This window comes from Oculina patagonica, chromosome 9 (genome assembly GCF_052425735.1).
Source record: "Oculina patagonica isolate OP01 chromosome 9, crgOcupat, whole genome shotgun sequence".
Taxonomy (NCBI): Eukaryota; Metazoa; Cnidaria; class Anthozoa; order Scleractinia; family Oculinidae; genus Oculina; species Oculina patagonica.
The window spans coordinates 19189982-19214567 of record NC_135766.1 but is presented as its reverse complement, the minus strand read 5'-3'; the positions used below and the strand labels follow the sequence as shown (position 1 = coordinate 19214567).

The 24586-nt window shown below is 39.4% G+C and overlaps 1 protein-coding gene across 2 annotated transcripts in view; it reads right to left on the bottom strand.

Annotated features, from left to right (window-relative positions):
- Positions 1 to 497: 497 nt before the first annotated feature.
- LOC144666318 (protein argonaute-2-like) overlaps positions 498 to 24586 on the bottom strand; it is an 86598-nt gene continuing 62509 nt past the window's right edge. For both annotated transcript variants that reach the window (XM_078527716.1, XM_078527717.1), the window contains 6 exons: positions 24278 to 24449; positions 12216 to 12390; positions 9193 to 9546; positions 4050 to 4841; positions 3228 to 3427; positions 498 to 1645 (listed from right to left, as the gene is read on the bottom strand). In XM_078527716.1, coding sequence (XP_078383842.1) covers positions 1561 to 1645; positions 3228 to 3427; positions 4050 to 4841; positions 9193 to 9546; positions 12216 to 12390; positions 24278 to 24449 — 1778 coding nt within the window. In that variant the 3' untranslated portion in view covers positions 498 to 1560. The remainder of the gene's footprint in view (positions 1646 to 3227; positions 3428 to 4049; positions 4842 to 9192; positions 9547 to 12215; positions 12391 to 24277; positions 24450 to 24586) is intronic.

Here is a 24586-nt window from a genome sequence, read left to right as displayed (position 1 = left end):
ATTGTTTTATCATTTGATCACCGAATTACCTTCGGGAACTTGAAACCGCAAGCTTCCTTGCGCGTGCTGAATACAGACGAAAAGCATAACTTTGCCTTCGATAATTTGAGCTGGGCTTATTCTAATTCTCTTTCTTTCAGATGTTATCTAAATACATTAAGGGAACGTTTCGTTGCCTTCTTTGTATTTCCGATGTTTTTGCAGTTCTTGTAGACGAATCAAACAGCTCTTCCGCAACTCTGGGAAACAAGCTGCCATTTTTCTTAGAATGAGCATGAGCAGAATATTATTGCAGCAAAATCACATTCTCGACCCCAGAGCTCTTGTCTTTTGCACGTGACTGACGGCGACAAGAGAGAAGTGCTTTGGAGTTGAGAATGGCAAAATCACTGTCGGACGGTTAATGCGCACAAGCAGACCATTATTTATAGGCAGTTGTTTGCAGGTCACGTGGAAGGCTTTCGGCCGGTGAAAAGAAACAGAAACATTCATAGAAAGATTAGGTCATTTATTACTTCCTTTATCTAAATCAACGTAATTCAGGGAGTGAAAAACATGATACCGTATATTTTCTCCTTACAATACTTGCACTGTTTACACTTTATACATTTAGATATCAATAAACTTAAATTTTTGACTCTTGGCAACAAGAGGTTCAAGACGCTCTCTAGAAATAATACATCTTTAACTATAAACAGTACTAATTATTGACTGACCTTTCCATCGTATGACAACATTAACTTAGCCTAGAAACAAAATTAACATAACTTATTTGCTAAACATAAAGCTAGCTATTTTACGAACTACTACAAGCTTTATACGGAAACATCACGATTGTTTTAAATACCAAACAGCAACAGCACACTTTTAAGCGCCACAAACTGAAGCTAACTTAACTTATTTCGATTCGAAATATATTACTCTCTGAGCCTTTTCAGCCAGCAAGGATAATTTTATTTATTTTTTATTTATTTATTTTGCCACACAAACAAAAAAACACAATGAGCAACAAGACGTCTCCTATCCCAATGTAAAAATCTTTCTGGGTGAAGAACCAGCCTACTTTTCTTCTCAATTTACTGGGCCCAATATTCAAAGGAGGATTTTATTAATCCTGCATTAAAGTCAAGTAGAATATTTCAAACTACCAATGGCGACTACATTTAAAATACATTTAATGTCGGACTAGTGTTAGTCGTCTTTAAAACAGACAGGCCTTTATTACTCCGTAATTGCAATGTTCATAAACCCGACTTGAATTCTGTAACACATCCATCTCAAAAATTTCTCTGACTTTTAATTTATATATAACTGACTTCGTAATTTTGAACGGATGATTTACAACTTTTATACATCTACGTAACAAATGCGTTTTTGGCAGTTTCTTGCTGTTTCGGAAGCAAGAATCGGAAGTATAAGCAAACAAGACATCGAGATTATTTTTTCCAAAAAACAATCGTTATTTCAGAGAAACATTTATGTCTTATTGCTTATCAGTTACAATGCATTTCTTCTTATTTTTCTACAGTTACACGTATGCAACATTTTCCTGCTAATTGTTTACGTGAAATACATCGCTCCTTTCATTTTGGCGTTGACTTCAATGGCTTTTGCAGACTTCTCCAAGTCAACAGTGTTGCCGCCCCTAAAAAGGTAAAAAGTTCAAAATACTTAAAAGAGAAATAAAATAGGTGAAAAAACCGCTTGCAATTCTGCAACAGCCATAAGTCTCGACAAAGCTGCTGTTCAACTGGGTTTTACAAATACAAGAAAGGCGAGTCAAAATTTTGTACGACAAGCTGTACATGTACGCAGGGAGGTGTTCACCTTCAGTTCGTCGTCGGTGGGGTGGGTTAGGGGTTTATAACCAGTCGTGGCAGTTAACAGTTAGTCAAACTTCTGTGCTAAATTGAAAGATATTACCGATTTAAGTTCGCCATCCAAATTAAAACTACAGTGCCCAAAAGGAAAACCAATAAAAGTCAAGAGGAACAAATGGGGATCTCGTGATCAAAGGTCATTGATTTCCAAAGGCAAAGCATAATAGGCCTTATCACGGTTTTCGACGCCATCTTGACGAGTAGGCAAAGCGGCTAGAAATTACAGTGTTTGTATGGGAATCCGACGGCAAATATCTTTTACAAAAATCGAATTCTGGATAACTTATGAATTGTAAAGTTAAGTTACTAGGCAAAAGTTTTTATTCGCCGAGTTTGAAGGATGTAGCTGGGCTAGAAAGCGTTCAGTTACGTTTTTAATTTCTCATACATTCGTCTATTTTTTTCCGCATGATTGACGCGGTTCGCGGGAAAAACTATAGACAAATGTATGGAAAATTAAAAACGTAACTGAACGCTTTCTAGCCCAACGGCAAGCGACCATGTAATTTTCTTTTTTTAAATAAAATTTAGTGGTCACTGGTGTGCCTAATTCGCTTTTTTCACGATCCAATAATACATCTTGTTTACCCCTCAAAGTTTTTGCATAAGCATTGTTTTCAATTTCTCTTGGGACGATTGTACGTCATTGTAAATCCCAGGAGAAATTGAATACAATGCTTATGCAAAAATTTTTGGGGGGTAAACAAGATGTATTATGGGAACGGTGAAAACAGCGAATGGTAGAAAATCAATAAAAATGCTATCCTGCCGTTATCCACACGTGTAATATCGTCGTTATTCACACACTCGTGATATCATTTTTTATCTATTTTCTACCACTCGGTATACCACTAACGTTTATGCAATAATTGAAAAAATCAGATGGCAAGCTCAAGGTTTCTATCGGTTGTTAGCATAACCACACTGACCTACTATTGGTAATCGCGCAATCTGATTGGCTACACAGGTGCCTACTATCGATCCGTAGAAGGCTCTCGGAGCGCGCGCGTAGTCTTCGCTGAATTTTATCAATCAAAACATTCAATAAATCAATTCTAGCGATATTCTGAGTTTAATAGATCGGTCAGTGGGTTATGCTAACACAATTAGACGGCTCGCTCTTGGTTTCTACCGGCTTTTGATAGTTGGCTCGGGGCTTCGCCCCTCGCCAACTATCAGCCGGTAGAAACCTCGAGCTCGCCGTCTAATTGTTAAATAGTTGATAGTCGCTTGCTCCGAGAGCTGTCTATTGATCATTAGCATAACCAATCAGATGTAGCCAATCAGATTGCGCGCTTTGCCAGTAGACAGCCACTCAGTTACACTAATGTTTGAGACTTTCCCTACCTTCCATTTCCTCCATTGGTCACGTGATGTCTAGCTCGGAAAGCTACCAAGTGTGCATAATAGGCAGGGGCTGGCATGGAAACACTTTTAGTGCACCGTGCATACACGTGACACAGCTGATACGTGAGCTGTTGAAGACTGTCTGCTGTGAAGCCGTTATCGTCATACAACACGTGATAGTGTGTGGGTCGGCTTGTCCCCTGTAGGGAAATCAGTAGTATTGCTAAGACAACATCGTTAAAACCTTAGACTTGAACATACAAGATTACTGCCATGTAAGATGGGCTGATGGTTTGCAAAATGCGAAATTTTTAAACGAAAAGACAAAATAATGCCACTCCGTAAGCATTAAAACAATTAAAGGAAAGAGGAGGAAACGACTGTCGATTGACTCGCAGGCAGGCAGGCAGGCAGGCAGGTAGATGAGAGGCAAACATGGACGGACAGACTGAGACTATCAGAGAAAGGGCATAAATGATTGACCGATGGATTTACAAAGAAACAATCAGATTAGACAGACTAGACAAACACAGTCGTGAGACAGACAGACAGACAGAACTGAGGATAAAAAAAAGAGTCAGAGTAACTTATCCAACACAACAGATAATCCACTGTGAAGTGAACAGGAGTTTGAAATTCACTTAGGCCCAGGCCCAACGTCGAACTTTACATGAGCTCGAACCTAATGCAAATGAACAAAAACAATAGGTTTTGCTCATTTGCATTAGGTTCGACTCATGTGATGTTCGACGTTTGGCCTGGGCCTTAGTAACATTTGCAACTTTTTTTCCCCAAAATTTAAAAAAATAAAGGCCAAACTACCTGGATTCCAAAGTGGCTGCACAAATAGAAGTCAAATTCGTAAGGGTGTGTGATGCCACTGTCGACAGTCGTGCCTGGAGGCACATTCTGTGCTTTGCCTGAGGCATCTCGCTTGTCTTCACAGAACAGTCTTGTATGGTGTCGCTTCTGAACCACAATGAAAGTGATTCTAGGGCGATACTCCTTTTCAAGCATCATACACGCCTCTTGCACAGCACGGACTTCATGAACCAGGACTTGGTCAAACTGACCTTCACTGACCCCATCCCGGTAAAATATGATTCTGGACGGCTTCCGTCTCCTGTTGGCTTTGTAGAACTCAATAAGAAGCTCCTTTACCATGGTGGCCAAGTCGTTGATAATTTCCTGGGCACCTCCTAGCTTCTCGTGCCTCTGAGCTCGAACCCGTGCACAGTATTTAGTTGCATTGGCATCCATACTGGCCACAACGGCAGCAATGGATGGGATTTCATTTTCAATTGGGGAGGGCTGTGTTACATCGGCACCAAAAATAATGACAGGCTCTCTGAACACGGGGGACTTTATGCTCGGATCAATTACATAATTGACTCCACCGAGCTTTGCATTTATTTTTAAGGAGATGTTGGAACAAAGTTGAGGTTTTGCTTGTTGTACGTGCTTCGACTGAACACATTGGGTTGCAATTCCAAGTACATTGTCTCCAACTCGTTTGATCTCAGGATAGAGATGTTTGCTTCTTTCTGGCAGAACGGCCATGATAAGCTGTAGCTCTGGATGATCGACAGCAAACTTGGAGAACAGACTTTCCACCTGAAATAAGAGTTATAGTGAGTTAAACCACAGATCAAATGAAGTCTATTTTTTATGAATTGAACATAATGGTAGCTGAAGCAAAACAACCCTTCGGATTTCCGTGAAGTCATTACGAAATGCCATGTAAAGAATGCCAGGAGCGCAGTAAATTACAGTAAACCTTATCATAATATAGAAATGTCGAAGAAACTAGAAAGCGAGGTACTCCTTTCCCGGAGAAAATTTAAAGGATAAGAATTCAAACAAGCAATTTTACAACTTTTTCAACCGACCCACCGGCCAATCAACCAATCAGCCAGCGAGCCAGTCTGTCAGCCAGTTGACTATTTCAGATTTTAGTGTACGGCAAATTGTTTTGAGAAGGTCTCTATGTTAAAGAGATTTTACCGTTAATTGTAAAGAAAATGGCACAAAATTGAGCACAATTCGTGACTAAAAGGTACGAGCGATGAATTGAAAGTCCTCAAAATTGTATGAGTCTTTAGGCGAGTGCAAATTGAGTACTTTTGAAACATTTCGAGTAAAGTACTAATCATGAACTGCACAAGAATGTGCAATTTTCTTCTTCATAGTATATTCAACAAAATTACGAGCTCATTTCCGAATCCATATTGTAGACTGTACTTATAATGGTAATAGCACTGAGTGAAGTCCAATTCGGTCTGTAATCATACGAGTGCATGATGTACAAATCGGACGACCGCGACGCGGGATTCCGATTTTGTTTAATTATGAATACGATTACATTCGGAATTGCAAGACACAAAGTCTTGATACCAAATAATGAAAAGTAGAACAAATATGTTAACCATAACCATCCGTTAAAGAAGCTACGACACGGGGAATTTGCAGTTTTTTGGTCTAAACTGTTCTGAAACTAGTGGTAGACTACAAAATGTAGACTACAAACTAACTATCCTTTGTACACACGAACGAGTATCAAATCGCCATGACTTGCCCTTGTCCACTTTTTACCTTCTCTCGTTCTGTCTAGTTGCGCCAGAAAAATGAGAGAACTTGACTTAATCGCCGTTTAGGTTTATTACCCAGGATTCAGGATATCGGGAATTGTTTTTACAAGCAAAATAAGAACATCTTTTAGTCGTGGACATTCTGCTTGTATACTACCCACTATACAAGTATGTTCGACAGATGTCCGAACTTTCGGTCTTTGTTTACCAAAAAAGTCACGTGACACTACACGTGAAATCTAAAGCCGAAGTGGTGGATTCGCTCTACGAAGTCTCAGAGCAGGCTATCAATGTCCCATTCACGTAAGAAAACATTCAAAGACGCGTTTTAGTAAACACAACATTCATGCACGTTTTTGTTTCGCGTCACATCATCTTCGTGTCACGTCATCCGTTCTTCATCTTTTTGAGTCGTGCAGAAACGCGCATCTTTCTCTCAAATTTTATTCGCTCCTAAAATAACGCTATACGTGCTGGCAGAAAAGTAAACATATTCATAAAACAAATTTACTTAATGCCTAAAAAGGATCAAAGGTTACACTTAAATATTTTTGTGAAGAAATAGAATTCGCGCTACGAAGCCTGAGAGCACGAACCATCATGACGCAATCCCCATGGAAAAGTAAAACATTCACAGGGAAATAAAGTGAGATTGTGTTACATTATTGAACGCTCATTTGAACAAAAATACTATCAAGGACCCATTCACGCAAGAAAGCATTCAAAGGCAAATTGAGGTTGTGACCTTACTAAAAGCAGCTATGAACTACACATAGTTACGCTTAAATTGTTATATAAAAAAATATTACGCTCGGCATGTGACGTGTTCAGTTTAGGTAACACCACATCAACGGCACGTTTTTATTTCGCATCACGTCACCTCGTGTCACGTCATCCGTTTTTCATCTTTTTGAGTCGAGCAGATACACGAAGTGCTCGGGCGTATCTTTTCTCTCAAATTTTATCCGCTTCTCAAAAATACAGTAGAACCCCGGTAACTCGAACTTTGAAGAGAAACGAAAAACCGTTCGAGTTAGCGGGGTTTCGAGCTATCGGGGTAGATTGAATAATTAATTTGCCAAGTTAATAATTGATAGCTTACTGATTTTTCAGCACCTCAGTATACAGCACAGTGCAAATTAAACTTATCTCGTCAAAAACTCTAATACGATCATAAATTCTTAGGATAAGAGTGGAAAAAGGCTGTAAAATACGTGATCTGTTTTGTTGCTCTAATCAATGGGCAACCGTGGCGAGTTGCAAGAACCGGAACTCGAGTTATCGGGGTAAATTTGACCCAAATTTTGATCAAGGGAAACGAAATTTTGTTCGAGTTAGCGGGGTTTTCGAGTTATCCGAGTTCGAGTTAACCTAAAAATGACTTAAAAGTGAGTTCAAATCCAAGGGAAATGGCAACCTCGTTCTCTGGGGGCGGGGAGAGAGAGACCCTGGGAACGAGGTTAGGGAAATGGAAGTATGTTCGAGTTAGCGGGGTTGTTCGAGTTATCCGAGTTCGAGTTACCGGGGTTCTACTGTAAAGCTATACGTGCTGACAGAAAAGTAATCATATTCACATAGCGCTAGGACGCTCGAGAGCACCAGTCATCAATGACGCAACTCACGTGGAAAAATAAAGCAAAGTGAGATTGCTTTACTTTATTGGACACTTATTTAGAAAAAAAAAGCGGAGGTCGGCACTTCATTCATCGAATTACCATGAGGTTACTCGAAGAGCCTTTGATTATAATTTGTTTTACAGCAATAACCTAGGATTAGTGGAGTCTTTTTGTCGCCTTTAAAATTAGGCTTCTTTTCTACAGTGCCATGTACGTTGTACGTCAAGACATTGTTTGGTCTGTTTGCTGCGGAATTTCTTGTTGTGTGACACCATTGCGTCCTAAAAATATTCACAAGTTCAAGTCGAATGTACTACCTAGCACGCGGAAACAGCACCTAGCGGAAATAACACATAACACATTATTCGTGGTGACAGCACGCAAGATTATTTCCGGGCTTATAACATTCACAATTAACTTACAATAATTTCCAGGCGAAAAAGCCTAAAAATTCCACGAGTAACAAAATATGGCGCATTCAAAGATTCGAGAAAACAATTTTTGATCCTTATTCAAACCACTTTTTGGATCAAATAAACTGACAGCTTGTTAGCGAAACGAATTACCTTGTATTACATGACAAAGTTCACACTTTTGTTTATTACTGGTTGTAAGATATATACGATACAGGAAACCCACGAAAGCAAACCTTAACGCTCGAACCAGCTCCTGGAACACACGTAGCCAAGAACACGAAACCAATTGCTCGAAATCTTTCGACGTATTACTAACAACGGCTTCAAATATCACTTAACACAACCAAAGCAGAGAAACCGCTCGAACAAATCTGTGAACACGCGTAAGCCAAAAATCGGAGTAATCAACGTGTGACAGATGCCAAAACACACGTCAGTCTTTTTAATACCGTTCTAACCCAAGATAGGGATTTTCATTTACCGCTACCCCCTGTTATTGTGACGTCATAATACCCATGACTCCTTCGGGCATTTTCTGCTTTTACGTCATCATTACCCAGAGATTCCTCACGGCCTTGTTCGAGCAAATCGAGATTTTTTCTGGTATACATATCGTATATTCTGACTGTAAGTACATTCTCTATATATACGCGCAAGCTACAATGAATGCCCCAGGGGCGAAAGCCCTGTGGGGGCAATAAGAATTAGAAATTTCTGTCTACTAAATTTAATAGATCCCATCATATATAATTAGTCTCTTTCGTTTATACATTATAGTGTTCCATTCTAACTGCACGGGAGTATTTTGCTTTTGTGTTCTACGCGGCGATTTCTTGTTAAGTTAAACTTGATTTCTGTTCGATTGCGCTAAACAGACAACAGACAACAGAATAAAAGAGGCCATCGTGCGATAGTAATAAGCGATGTCTGACGTCGTCACTTAAAAATGGACTATTGGACTACCTGCGACACAAATATAAATTTTGGCTGTTCAAAAATCTGGTAAAATCCGTGACAAAGGCCCTTTAAACGCTGGTATGTTTTTGAACGAGATGCACGAGGAAAGAAATCCATTAAAGTGCAATTAAATGACGCGTACACTGTCCAGTTACAGGCAGGATGTGTAAACCGTATTCTCCGGACTAAAATCAGGCCTGCCGATGTCCAATCAGATCCGCGAATTTTGTTATAGCTTTGGGTACCGGTAGAATCACTGAGTAACGGCAGGGACCAACTCCAACTGTCCGTTTTAGAGAGGTGTCCATAAGGGGCTGTGAGTGTATATGCTAAGTGCGATTGTTTCACTGGAATAGGAAGAAAAAATGAAGGAAGGAAAACATCTTACATCACTGTAGCCTTTCGCATATCTCACAACAACTGGCTCCTCTACCATCCTCATTCCCTCTCGACAGGACACAGAAGCCATTTGCTTACTAAAGTTCCTCAGATGATCTTCATTACACCAACGGGAAGGCGCAAAACAAGCCAAGGCCCAGGTTTGAATGCGGGCTCCATCATGAAGAGACTTGTTACGCATGTCCCACGAGCCATCCCGCGGGACGAGTGCCTGGTCTTGTGGTCCAAGGTTGAGTTTAGGTGCTGGTAGCACTCGACCATCCACCTTGACCATTTCAGTGCTGATAGAAGTCTTGAACTCTTCACGTAAGTACTTACTACTGGCTTTGATCATTTCTTGGGCCTAAGTAAAGAAAAGTTATATAGTATAACCAATCATAGTCATCATCATCATCATGATCATTTTTATTTCCTACCTGTTAGTGGGAAGATTTAACTTCAGGCTGGTTCAAACTTGTAACTGATAAGCACAAGCATAAGCGATGATGTTCATACTTGTGATAAGCACAAGCACCAATCTCGTTCCCAGAGCCTGCGTTCTACTTGATCAGCTGTCGAGAAACTCAACGGCTCTGGGCTAATCCAAACCCGGAACCAGGAAATCCTGGTTCCGGTTTAATTGTGCGCGTGCGCCGGAGATTGTGGTGAAACGAACAAGTTTTCAACAGCCAATCAGATTCGGCCGTATTTAAGGCAGGCTTTCAGATTAGCCCAGAGGTCCGGTTCACTGGCGCAGACCAGAACGATCGTGGCCTCTGGGGAAATGCGCAAGTGCAGTGCTTTAGAAATTCTGATGAACATTGCATGATAGCAGTTACGTCAACCGCTAAAACTTGTACTTGTGCTTTCGCTTAATTCTCGCCGGTTGCCATTTGTGAAATAAGCATAACACAAGTAAAAATAAGCATAAGGCGGTGCCATTTAAGCTCAAAAGTTAAATCGGAAATGAACGGGCCGGGTCATTTGGCTAGAAATAGCTGACACTAGGTTGCCCCCGAAGTTTCGACGATGTTTATCGGTTTTTCTCTGCTGTTCATCCTTTTCTACAAATCAGACATTTTATTAGAAATTAATTTTCTATTTTGGATGATTATTAATTATGATACGGTAAATCATTTAATTACAAGAACGCAACAGCATCTTGACATCATTTTGTCATGTTTTGCTGTGGTGGGGGATCTCAGCTAGACTCAAGCTAGACTTTAGAAAAAGTCCGTCGTCTTTATTAATTTAACACGGTCGACCTATCGCGACTTGCGTGGCTCGTTTTCGCGACTTCGTCGCTTTGAATGGGCCGCTTTGGGGGCTCGAATCTAACACGCCTGCCGCGAGTTTTAAATAATCACAATGCATCTCGAGATCTCTTTTGAATTTCTTTTCTTGATGCCGCATAAGTTTCCTTCATTCAAGTAGTTTGTGCCTGGTAAATCACGGTCAGTTGGACAAAGGCTTTCTTATCGTAAATCACGCTACATGACAACGATCAACTTTTTAAAAGGAAAGGATACCGAAAGAATTTCTCACCTTTGACAATGAAAACGCTTGACTTTCTAAAAGTCGCTCGCTTCTGGTTTCCGGTTTCGCCTGCCGCGAGTCTTAAACAATTATCTCGAGATCTTTTTTTAAGTTTCTTGTAAATCTCGCCCGGAGATAGACTGATCAAGGCTTTTCTCCGTTCAAGTAGTTTGCGCTTGGTAAATCGCGGTTTTGTACTAAGGCTTGCTTATCGTAAATCGCAGACAAATTTGAAGATATGGCTTGATATGTTCGTACGTGTTCCTAGACATATTTCTTCTTCGGCCACTCAGATGTAAAAAATGTGGATTTTCTTACTTCTCTGCGAGTTACTTAGTTAATTATCGCGAAGTCTTTTCAACAATTGCATTGCTTTCGGCTTTTAGACATTGTAAGATGAATAGGCCTCGAATAAAACCTCAAATTATCTTTTTCAAAATTCTGCGCAACTGCAATCAACGTTTACAAGCGTCGTTTGTTTGCTTGTTGTCATCCGTGCACGTGCTCATGCTTGGGCTGTCATCATTACCCAATCATCGTTTACTTGCGTCATCATTGACCAATCACCGTATGTCGGCATTTTACAACTCCCGATACCTACTTGCGGGCTTTCAGCTTGTCGGCATTTTACAACTCCCGAGACTCTTTGCGGGCAAAAATTGATCAAATCGAGATTTTTCCCAGTATATACTATATATATACTCTATATTCGCGCGGATTACAATGATGCCTCCTCGGGAGGCCAAAACCCTGCGGGGGCAAAAAATTCAACTGCCCTTTAACACGGCTTGTGCCTCATCATTCGCACTCAGTTAATAAAATTGATTTCTGGAATCCAATAATCGATAGTACCAAATGATACTCGATGGTTGCTTTTTCTTTCTTTCAGATTTCTGTTTATATATTTCTTCCATGACATTGACTGTTTAGGGACCGGATATGATAATTATGCGGATTTTCTAACTGCCAAGCAGAATAGAGAAACCACCTAACAGATTTGCACGTACGGGATATAAGTCTCGACAAATAACGCACTTTCACATGTAAAACTTTAACATACACTCTTTTTTTTATATAAGAACCTTTTTTTATAAGAACGTTAAGCTGAGATTTACCAAAATTTTAAGAACATGCTAAGAACATACCCCAGGCTGAGAGTGAGAAAACGTCTTTATTTTGCCCAGTTTGGGCTAACTGCTTGTTAAATGAGCAGTCTAAAAGGAAATTGAAAACTGCGGTCTAAAAGTTCAATAAGCTCAATGCTTAAAAGGCCGGATACCTTAACATTAACGATGTTGTTTCTTATTGCATGATATCTAAGTACACGACTCTACCTATAACATGTAAAGCTATGTAACCTAAGAACGTCTTAAGAACATTTTCAGTCTCAAATCGAAAAAAATAAAATAAATAAGAACGCTCAGCCTCAGCCCCAAAATTAGACGTTCTTATAAAAAAAAGAGTGTATGTGAAAGTGCGTTATTTGTCAAATCATACCCAATACTGAATGTTCTGCTGTCGTTCAGGTGCTGGGCGAGCAGTACTTCGGATCATGTTTGCAATCTGCTGTTCAGTCAAATATCTCTTATGACAGGGAACGATGGTACAGAGTTCCAAAGGCAGGTAACGGTCCTTCTTTTGGCCAACTAGTAGACAAGGCAGGTGAGGATATCTAAAAAAACAAACAAACAAACACAAAGCAAATTGCATACCTTTATTTCTCACATGATAAATGAATTTAAAATAAGTCCCAACTTGTGTTAGTTGTTGCAACGTTGACCTTTAGCCTGTGGTAATTTTATAAAACCACAGAAAGATTGAAGACTCAATGACGAAACGGAACCGAAACTCCTCTTTCACGAAAACCGTGAGTTTACAAAGTTGTAACAGTAGATAACCGACAGAAAATGAGTCCGTGAGCAAACAAGCGAAAACAACATTCGACCTGATGTTTACATAATTTTCACGTGGCCTCAAATCGTGTCAAAAAATGTAAAATGGTAACTTGTGGACAGTTATACGGCATTGACCGACGATATAAGTATTCTGTCTTCGTGAATTTCAAAGTCATACGAAGGTGTAAAAGCAATTTGTTAACATTGGCGAGGAAGTGACTCGCATCGATTTCAAGGCAACAGACAGAGCAAAGCTACTGAAAAGCTAGAGCGAAATGAAAATAATTACGGCGTGAATTTGATTTCACAGTCTTCATTTTATTTCCGGAGTGAAAATTTTCAAACAAGAGCGAACACAGTGTGGAATATTCAATTCACAACTCCTGGCCGGTCGGTATAAAACGCAGACCATGCAGACCGTGCAGACCGTGCAGACGGTGCAGACCGTGCAGACTGAGTAATTTTTTTTCTTCTTTTTTTACCTTGAAGCCAACTTTGGATGATTTCCTGCCTTCCTGGACTTGAAATTGCCTTTCCTTGTACCGTGAACGGATTCATTTCACCAAATTAAACAAACTGGACGAACTTCTTCTCAACTTGCGAACTCCTCAACCTTTCAACTTCGCTGCAGGTGAAATTCACAATTTCGTTTCGAAGTTCGTAATTTTATTGACAACTACTTAATGAAATTCCCCCTAAAGTTCGTAGCGAACTTCGCGAATTTCAAACGAACTTCGGAAACCGTTCGTGAAAAGTTTTGTGAAACACAATGTAAAAAAAGAAAAAAAAAATTACTCAGTCTGCACGGTCTGCACCGTCTGCACGGTCTGCAGTCTGCAGTCTGCATGGTCTGCGTTTTATACCGACCGACATCCTTTGTTCTCAATTAACGTTGTCATTGGTTAACTTTGTTCCAACTGTCCCGGTTCGAGTATTCGCACTGTAAATAGTTTTTAAAGTTCAGGAAGATTTTACTGATTTTTCACCTCCGTAATAGTTGTGAACTTGGACATTACAGTTGAAGAAAACCTGCGGAAAGCTTCTACGCTCGCTCGGAGTAGCAACATTTTAGGCATTTATTTTCCTCCTCTTTGGACATGGTTTCAATTCGTTTAGAAAATTTTGTGCCAACAGGACTTGACAGCCATTCTGTAAATATTGAGGTGAGCATTTTTGTCGTTGTAACGCGGTTACAAAATTATCAAAAGACCGACAGTGAACAAAATTATCAAACCATCGACAGTGAACGAAACAATTCTTGCTCAGCCTCGTCCCCAGGCGTCCTCCTCCTTGTTAGTGCACGCTTGGTGTTGTGGGACTGGCGCGCACGGTCCGCTTGGCGTTGTGGGCCTGATGCGGACGAGACAATCAACCCCCGCGCTTCCTGTTTTTCCGCCTTACCGCTTCAACATCCGGCCAATCGGCGCATGGAGACGAGGCAGATTCTTGCTAGTTTGTAAACGAAATTCCCAGATACGTACCATTAAATATGTTCATGCCGAACTTTGTGGCTTTCTTCGTTTTTTCTGGAACAGCATTATCTATTGAATTTTAGTGGGTGACAGCTCCTGAAACCTGCCAGTATCGGCCATTATGGAGAGCTGAAGTTTAAAACTTCGTGCGGAAATTTTTTAAACTTGGCGCACTATTTTCCCTATTAGGTAAACTCCGACTAATGGCTCATAGTAAAAGTTTTTGAGCCAATCAGAGAGCTAGAAATGCAATCGTCGAAGTTAAGAGTTTACTAAATAGCTTTATGAGTAACCATAATTTTTTAATTAATCCTATTATACTTGGAAATAACGTAATCGAACGAACTTCAACTTGCAAACTCCTTGGAGTTTACATCAGCAGCGACTTAAAATGGGACTACCACATAGACTATATTGTTAAAAAAGCGAACAAAAGACTCTTTTCCCTAAGGATACTAAAGCAATGCGGTGCCACGCCGGTTGCATTAGCCACAGTATTTGTTACAATTGTGCGTTCTATTTAAGAATATGCCGCCCCTGTCTGGCAGAACATTCCTGACTTTTTAGATAAGAATATTGAGAGAGTCCAGAAGAGAGCCATGTTTATTATCTGCCCTTCCCTCGACTACAAGGAGGCATTACGGCTGCTCGGCCTCACTTCATTGAGAGAACGGCGCCAACATCTTTGCCGGCAGTATGTCTGTAAACTTCAGGATGTAAATAGCCCTCTTCATTTTCTTTTGCCTCGACGTGAGGAGATTGTACATAACTACGATTTAAGATCCGGCACAAGTCGTAGCACCATCAAGTCTTTCAGAACGAAGCGTTCTCAGGACTTCGTCACTTCTCGCTATTAATCTAGAATTAGAACTAGCTTGTTTATAATAGATCCTTATATTGTATATATATATATGTCTGAATTTATTAAAACCAGGTCAAGGAAATATTCACCGTTTTAAGCGCAAATCGCTGTAAACGCGTTTTTTTCTCGCCAGAAACTATCTCCAAACTCGATGATATAAAAACTCAAGGGAATGTCAGTCTTTTTTTCTCTTCTCCTCTCTCTTCTCTACCTTTCAGCGCTGTATTTCTTTTTTTTTCCCTTTCTTGTGGCGTTTTAAGCCCATTCGCGCAGTAACGTACTTGTTCAAGAATACTGACGTCACTTTTCTTTGACCCGGTTTTGATAAATTCAGACATATATATATGTCTGAATTTATCAAAACCGGGTCAAAGAAAAATGACGTCAGTATTCTTGAACAAGTACGTTACTGCGCAAATAGGCTTACAACGCCACAAGAAAGGGGGAAAAAAAAGAAAAGAAATACAGCGCTGAAAGGTAGAGAAGAGAGAGGAGAAGAGAAAAAAAGACTGACATTCCCTTTAGTTTTTATATCATGGAGTTTGGAGATAGTTTCTGGCGAGAAAAAAACGCGTTTACAGCGATTTTCGCTTTAAACGGTGAAAGTTTCCTTGACCTGGTTTTGATAAATTCAGACATATATATATATATATATTGTAATTAATAGTTTACTTTTTTAACTTGTATTTTACTCTGGAATTCAGTTTTTTACTGCAATGAGTTTTATTAAACATTACCTTACTTAGAACGACTCAGCCACACGTAGATCACAAACATCAGCTGGGCGGCCTGTAGTACACTGAATGACATGTGTCAGTTTTCCGATCTTCCAAAAAGTTATATTTGCTGCCCTCTTCTTCATTCAGTTGCTCTTGTTGTACATTCACAAGTATTTTGAATTAAACTTTTCTTTTCGCATCAATCTTGTAGTCTGGCATTTTTTAAGTGGTTTTAGGGAAGGTACTGCCGATTACTGTATTTCTTGTATAGAAAGCTCGCTTGCTCGCTCTGAGTTTTTGATGCAGCTATGTTGTAAAAGAATTGGTTCACGCTTTTAGCTGTGCGCATATCGAGTTATGGATGCACTTGGGAAGTTTGAAGACCACTCAAGAAGCAAGAGCTTATGCTTCTTTCGTGCTCTCCTAACTTCCCGCGTGCAACCATAACTTAATATATGCACGCTAAGCATGAACCAATTTATTGAGTTATTCCCTTTAGTCCGGATTAGTTGTCTTATTTGTGCTTCTCTTAGTCCATTATCGTTTAACTATATTCAGACAAAGCTTTTTCGGATCTTTCCACCCCTCCGTTTACCAATCACAATGAAATCAATTTATTTTAACCAAGCACAATGAAAATTTAAAGGATACACAGTATGTCCGAAAATCTATTTTGATATATGTCACGTGGTGACATATGATGACGTCACATCACGTGACAATCATATCATGATGTCAAAACAGCCGCCATTTGGATCCGCCATCTTGGATTTCATAATTTTTCCAAAATGTCATAAAACCGCCCAAAACTACTGAAATTAAAAGTACTCAAAATCAATAAAATGGTGTAAAAAAAAATAACTCAGAGACTCAAAGGACAGTGCAGAATGCGATGGAGCCGACAATTGAAAGTATGATGTTTTATGTTCGTGTTTATTTGCTTATTTTACTTTCGGAAAGCCTCAGAAAAGCCTGTTCGCAGACTACTTGTATTCCTTCCCGGGTATTCGTTACGCTAATCTTTGCAACCGTAACACGACATTTCGTTTGAAACAAGATACTTTTGTTTTCCTTGAAAATGCTGTAACATGATACTTTTGTATTTTTGTTTTTTTGTTTGTTGTACGGTGGCATCGATGGCATTTGTTTAATTTAATTAAGTTACGGTTTAAACTGCACGAAAGACGATTCTCAAAAAGTAAAGAACAAAACTAATCAAAAGACATCTTTTTCGAAAGGTTTTTTAAGAATACCGGTCGCTAAGAATCCAACATTTCTTGGCAAGAGGATGGAACTTCGATTTCTTTCATACTTTTATGTTAGATAGGCTAGGGTATAACTTAAAACACTGTATAGTTCTTTCGATTGAATATCCTTTTATTTTAAAGAAAAATGCAAATAACAAAAATCCGTTAAAATCGTCATTTGAGGCGCTAAATTATTCATGATTTTTGCACGAGTTTGAGAGCCTCGCGTGCAAAAACAAATCACTCTACCGTCTTTTTAACACTCAAACCATAGTTAGCAATCTCTAAACATCTACTGAAATGATTTTGGGAAATATTGCGTTTGTTCTTTGTAGACAAAATAATTTTATTTCAAAGGCATACAATTCACTGCCGTAAAAGTACTTGGTAAATAAAATTAATTTTCACCATGTGGGAAACCTTCAAATCGTTTAAGCTTCTGGTGGTTGAATGGTAGAAGAATGGTGTATAAATCTCTGTAAAAATTTCTCCGGGCAAATGATTAAAAGCGACGTGAGATCTTTTCGAATTCGGTTAAATATGCAAATATTTGACCTTCCGCGGTCAACTTTGAAGTTACGGGTCAGAAATAATTTTTGTTCCGTGTTCCAAGTCCTAACCCATTTAAGACCAAATTAAGCATATGAAAAAGATATGTAATTTTCTAACCTTAATCTGCTGTAAAAGGTAGGTTCGAAGGCCATTTTAGCATGATTACGGCTCTTATCATTCGTCGCGTCTGAGCTTCGTTTTCCTTCCGCGGTCAACTTCGAAGTTACGGGTCAGACATGAATGACATGAATATTTCAATCCGTGCACAAGTCTTAAAGATGAATTCCAGTCCGTACTGCGCAATCTCGGCTGCAATGTTTATGTGAGCCCACACGAAGGGAATGTTTACAAGCAAAACTAAAAATTCCGCGACAAACTTACCTTTTTCTTCATTATTAACGCCAGATATCCTTGCAGAACAAATAATAACGAGTAGAAGAACCTTGACGCTATTTCAAACCGACGTTTTAGCTCATCGGAACTTCTTGAACGAAACGAACTGTAATGGCGGACTAAAAAACGTCATGTATGCTGTCACCGAAGTGTAACGTTTCAACGAATTCAAAACAAAAACGTAAACAAACCCCGAGTCTGCGCAGTACGGACTGGAAATCATCTTTAACCCATTTTGAGTCAAAATAATCACACACAAAAACATTATGAAATATTCTAACCTTAATCTGCTGTAAAAGGCAGGTCCGAAAGCCTTTTAAGCACGATTCCGGCTCTAAGCATCCGTAGTATTAAATTTGAGCTTCGTTTGTGTAAGTATTTAGTGGTCGAAATCCAATCTGTGATCAACTTTCGGCGCTTCTCGTCACCACTGCATCTTCTTCGACGGCATACGCCGATTGTTAGTATTGCCTCGTTAATAGTACACAAAAAAATAACATCTGATCGCTAAACGGCATCATGTCGGCGCTTACAGTAGCTTACAGTCCCATCTTGCAATGGGCCGTCTGTTCGTCACGCAATACTGTATCATGGACATTTTTTAGGGGGTGGTAGGTGGTTGTGGGAAAGGTTGAATATGCGGAAATGCTTGATTTAATACTTTATGACAAGTACGTACTCGAGCCAGCAACAACAATAACAACAACAACAACAACAACAACAACAACAAGTACAGTGATATATTTAGGCAGACAAGATAATGCACACGTACTGTCAGTTGATAAGCGTTTGGTACAGTGTAATGCAACTGTTCGCGAATTCGGTTGCTCGCGCGGGGTTGGTTGTAATACCGGGGATGGAAGGAGGATATAAATCTTTACTAAACAGGTAGAATTTTTAATTAGTTATTCCCTTTTTTACTGTAGAACCGAAAACGAAGAAAAAAACTCGCGTCTATGTTTTTTGGGGGGTGAGGGGGTGGGGACCGGGGGGTTCTTGATTAGTTGGTTAGCAAAGTTTTATTTATTTTTTTTCACAAAAAAACCTAACCAAATATCGCATGTCCTGTATAAATGGTTAATGATAGAAGTAACGATAAGTTTTGATTTTTTTTTTCGTGATCGAGTGGCAACTTAATAAAAACATTACATCGCAATTTTTTTCGCCCTATGGTAAATCTGGGTGACCTGTGGATTCGGGTGGTCATTCGTCAACCTGTAACAAAGTACTTTCTTGGGGTGCCGTTTTGAACATACTGTCGAATTCATGATGTCTAAATTCAACAATAACTAATTTGAAGTTTAAACGAAATTAAAACATGTTAAAACAACTCAGTGCTAAAACTCTATGCTAAAAAGGATAAGCAAATTGCTATGGCAATTCGGCGTGTGAAAAAATCGCCAAATTTAATTTAGTGGCTTCCTAAGTAAACAAAACCTTGGTCGTGCTAGTTATTGGCACCGTCTGTTTGCTTAAAGGCAGCGCGTGAACAATTTTTTCAAAGTTCAGTTTATTTCACTGGAAATGGAAGGTTGTTGTTCTTTTAAGGCCCTTGTTCGTGGAGTTTGCGGTTTTGATTCTAAAGATCGAAAGCGTCACACTGAAATCGTTCCTCTACTGTCGTGTGAGAAGGACATCATCAGTCACAAGTCCCAGTATTAATTTTGTTAACTCTAACATGACTCTTTCCCGTGAAAAACCAAACTTCAGAAGCAAGCTTTTTGTTTGTTGTTATAAGGCAGCTCTTGAAAACAGTCTTAATATAGGAAAGAAGTAAATGGTTTGAACCCAGTATCAGGTCGTGAAGTGTGATCGTCCGGGTGAGAGTTGCTCTGAAAACTCTAACCTGCGATCAGGCTTTCTCCGCCGCGAGAAAAATAACGCCTGATCGCAGATTATGAAAACTCCGGGATAGGGAATATTTTTTGAGGTTCTCGGTCCATAAGTAGGGTATCATTTTGGCAATGTGTTCCGGGTGTGATCCTTAGATAGGGTACCTAAATTCTATCAGCTAAAATAAACGCCCAGCTAAACGAAAAAAGGTATCTTAAAACTGAACTTTTTGTTCAAGTACTAGTAAAGCGATTTTATAAAGATTTGTGTTTTGCCGTGTGCGGTTAGCCGTTATTTGTGTCGGCAAGGAACGCTTTTCTTCCCCTTGAATAGATTGTTATTTTTCGGTTTTGGGCCTTAAAAAGGGGTATCAAGGTTCGCTTTCTTTACCCTTAAACCCTATTCGAAATTTATGAAAGTACCCCTCCAAATGTTTCGTGAGGGATTGCTGGGTGGGTGCGCTACTTAGTTGTTTTCAAAATAAGATAAGTGGAGGATGGAAGTGCGTATAAAATTTGAACCGAGACCACTGTTTCCAGTTTGCACCATAATGATTAGTTAATGTATTATATTTGAATAAAGGTATAACTGTTACTCAGAGATATCAGAATACGGGCTCCTTTTATACTTCAGTCGAAGCTCTCTTAACGGACACTCGCGTAAGCGGACAGCTCTACTTACGGCCACCTTGTTAGAAACCCCGTTTTTACTCCCATACAAACTCTGTATTTTTACATTCTCGTAAGCGGACATTCCCGTAAGCGGCCGCGGACACTTTCCGAGATTACGACTTAGACTTTTTCTTTGTTTTTAAGCTCCCGTAAGCGGACACCGCAAAGAAAATCATATAAAAAACCTATGTATCTTGTATTAATCAATCAACTTCACATCGCCGTTCGTCACAATGATTTTTCTGTAATTACCGTACCAAATTTTAGTGTTTTTCGGTCGTCATCCACGTCCGGTTACATTTCGAAACACCACCAACATGCATATTACCATTATGTTAGCTGGGCAAGCTCCCGTAAGCGGCCATCTATCCCCTACACCTCTAGTGGCCGCTCACAAGAACCATTCTCGTAAGCGGCCAGCTCCAGTTGCGGACACTTTTCGCGTCCCGAGGGTGTCCGCTTATGAGAGCTTCGACTGTAATCTCCTCCGACGCGCTTCCCCCACCTCACTCCCCTTCTCAAACCAAAAAAGTAAAAATTACCAGTACCTAAGTGTTGCCCATCACTTTAAATACAGCGCATTTTTTAACATTTCCGACTGTATTTACCAGTTAAGGTGAGTTGATTTTGCTCATCCCTTTAGCCACAAAGAGCACCGTATTCTGTTGGGCGCAGCACCTACCCGTAGAGAACTGAACTCCTACCAGCAGCAATTAGCACATACCGTAAAATTTCGGTAATAAGCCCCCCCGCTTATAAGCCCCCCCGGTTATAGGCCCATCATCCTGGAAACAAAAAAATACATCCGATTATAAGCCCCCCGGATATAAGCCCCCCTCTACCGGACGACAGTACTAAATAGGGCTAAATGTTGCTTTATTATGCGTTTTTAACTAAAAAACGTATTTCCATCAACACTCCCGTGGTTCGTTTCGAAACGTTTTTTTCATTCCGCTTATAAGCCCTCCCGGATATAAGCCCCTCCGCTTATAAGCCCACCGAAAACCCCTTACGAAGTTGTATAAGCCCAGGGCTTATAACCGGAATTCTACGGTAAGCCATGGTCAGCCATGCCTAGTCGATTAACCAATTATTGGCATGCTGTTATAACCTTGGACAAGCTTTTCAACTGTGGTGTTTGTTCTACGATTTTGGTAAGGCCCCGAAAAGCTCTTGTAACTAAGAATATTAAAAGCGTTAGCATGTAACCAGTGATAAATTCGCGGTTCAGGGTAAAGAATAGATAACGCAAGCAAAGAAAACCAAAACTATTCTAATAAACATTTTCTTTTTCTTAAATCAGTCCTGTATGTGTATTCCAAGGCTAGATTATGAACAGTTGAACCTTGATATAAGGGTTAAGGTTGTATATCGAATGTTAATTAAGAAACACGCAAAAATGTGTTCACTGTTACGAATCGGTATAACAAAGTTTTGTTATACCGAATTTCTTTTTTACGTATTTTATTATAACTGTAGCAAAGAGTATCGTTCATTTGACCTAGGAATTCGGTAATTCTAGTTTATAATAAAGGATCGTTCAGTCGAGCTTTTCACGACAAATGACGCCCTAATCCACCCTCCCTCCCCCCGCCACCTGCTAAATCCCCATGACTTGCGTGACGAACAAACAGATACGTGACTTCGTGCACTGCAAAAGATAAGCGTCACATTATTGTATCATTTTAGCAGCGATCAGATGTATTATATTTGTGGACTATAAACCAAACAATACTTAACAAATGACAAAGCCGTCGAAGAAGATGCACTAGTGACGATATGCGCCGAAAGTTGATGAGAGATTCTTTGGTTTTAGACCACTGAGTATGTTGCACGTTGACAGTTGGCTCGGTGCAGACTTAAAACGAAGCTCAAATTACTACGGATGCTTAGAGCCGGAATCGTGCTTAAAAGGCTTTCAGACCTGCTTTTTACAGCAGATTAAGGTTAGAATATTTCATAATGTTTTTGTGTGTGATTATTTTGACCCAAAATGGGTTAAGACTTGTGCACGGATTGAAATATTCATGTCATTCATATCTGACCCGTAACTGACCCGGAAGGAAAACGAAGCTCAGATGCGACGAATGATAAGAGCCGTAATCATGCTAAAATGGCCTTCGAACCTACCTTTTACAGCAGATTAAGGTTAGAAAATTACATATTTTTTTCATATGCTTAATTTGGTCTTAAATGGGTTAGGACTTGGAACACGGAACAAAAATTATTTCTGACCCGTAACTTCAAAGTTGACCGCGGAAGGTCAAATATTTGCATATTTAACCGAATTCGAAAAGATCTCACGTCGCTTTTAATCATTTGCCCGGAGAAATTTTTACAGGGATTTATACACCATTCTTCTACCATTCAACCACCAGAAGCTTAAACGATTTGAAGGTTTCCCACATGGTGAAAATTAATTTTATTTACCAAGTACTTTTACGGCAGTGAATTGTATGCCTTCGAAATAAAATTATTTTGTCTACAAAGAACAACGCAATATTTCCCAAAATCATTTCAGTAGATGTTTAAGGATTGCTAACTATGGTTTGAGTGTTAAAAAGACGGTAGAGTGATTTGTTTTTGCACGCGAGGCTCTCAAACTCGTGCAAAAATCATGAATAATTTAGCGCCTCAAATGACGATTTTAACGGATTTTTGTTATTTGCATTTTTCTTTAAAATAAAAGGATATTCAATCGAAAGAACTATACAGTGTTTTAAGTTTTACCCTAGCCTATCTAACATAAAAGTATGAAAGAAATCGAAGTTCCATCCTCTTGCCGAAAAATCGAGAAATTGTCTGATTCTTAGAGACCGGCATTCTTAAAACGTAATACAGCTAGGATATTTGTTTCCTGGTTATCAGCAGTTTACGCCAAAAAATCCGGTGTAAGTTTTTTCATACCTAATTACGAAAGCACTGTGAAAGTCTCAAAATCTAATTTAATTAATTTGCGGTTTTCACTTGGTGTCACGGAGTCTGCAGGAATCCTACCACAAACACGCAATACAAGCGATGTTTATGAGAGTTCCAAAAATAACGTAAATAAACTCTGCGCATGCGTTTGGCGCAAATTACGTTGCCCTAGAAAGAGTAGTACCACAAGGAGAGCAAAGGGTTTACTGAAACAAATATATACCTTTGAGTTCTTCATATATAAGTAACGTATATATACTCCAGGTTTTACCTGGGGGTACGGTCAGGTGCTCCCCACCCCCTACCCCCTTCACAGAAATAATTAATTAATTGATATTAATTAATTAATTGGTGATTAAAAGTTTACACCATAGCGCCTTAGCGCGTTAGAGGTTTAGCAGACGACAACCCACCAAACCATCACAATAGTGCATTCTGCACTTAAAAGGTGAAAAATAATTGCATTAAGTTAATTTTCATCAATAGGCAGGGCAGGTGAGGATATCTGCAGATTATTGAAAGTGTATAGCTGCATTAAACATACATCAGGAATAAAAAAATAAATATCCTCCATTTTACAGCCACTGTTAAGTCAACTGAAATTCTGCAGATGTATACAAAAAAAAAAATCTCATCCTTAAATTTATTATGCAGTTCCAGAAAATATTCATACTTCCAAGGAAGGTCCTTGGAAATTTTGAGGGGGTGGGGGGCCTCAAAAGTGACAATTTTTAAAGGAAAGTATGGGGCTTAACTGGAATTTCCAGAGGGCGTGGGGGGATTCAAAATAAAAACCCCTTGTCAGTTCCGTGGGAGGGTATGGACATTTTTGGAACAACACATTCTTAAAATTTCGCAAATTTCAGCCTCGATGTTCTTATAAAATTATATTGATTCTTATAGGAAAAAAGAGTGTAATTACATGTACAATAATATGTGTTGCATCAACCTTGCGAAAATACCAACACATCACTTATGTTTATAAATGCACATTACCTCAAAGGTAACTTGTAAGTATCCTTGAAATACTCTGCCACAGTTGTTTTGTATTTGCGACCAGACACTTGCTCCTCAACAACAAACTGTAGCTTGTCGGCAGAAAGGTCAGAAACTCCCCACACACTGTACTTTCTCTTATAACTGGAATGACTGGTTTGAACACGGATCCCTTGCAGACAAAGAGAGGTACAGTACAACCATTAAAACTTACACAGTCTACAGTCTACTTTTATTATGAATTCAAACCCTAGACTGCAAGCAGTGTCACTCTCTTGCTTAAATCCATGGAGTGGACACAAAAATAGC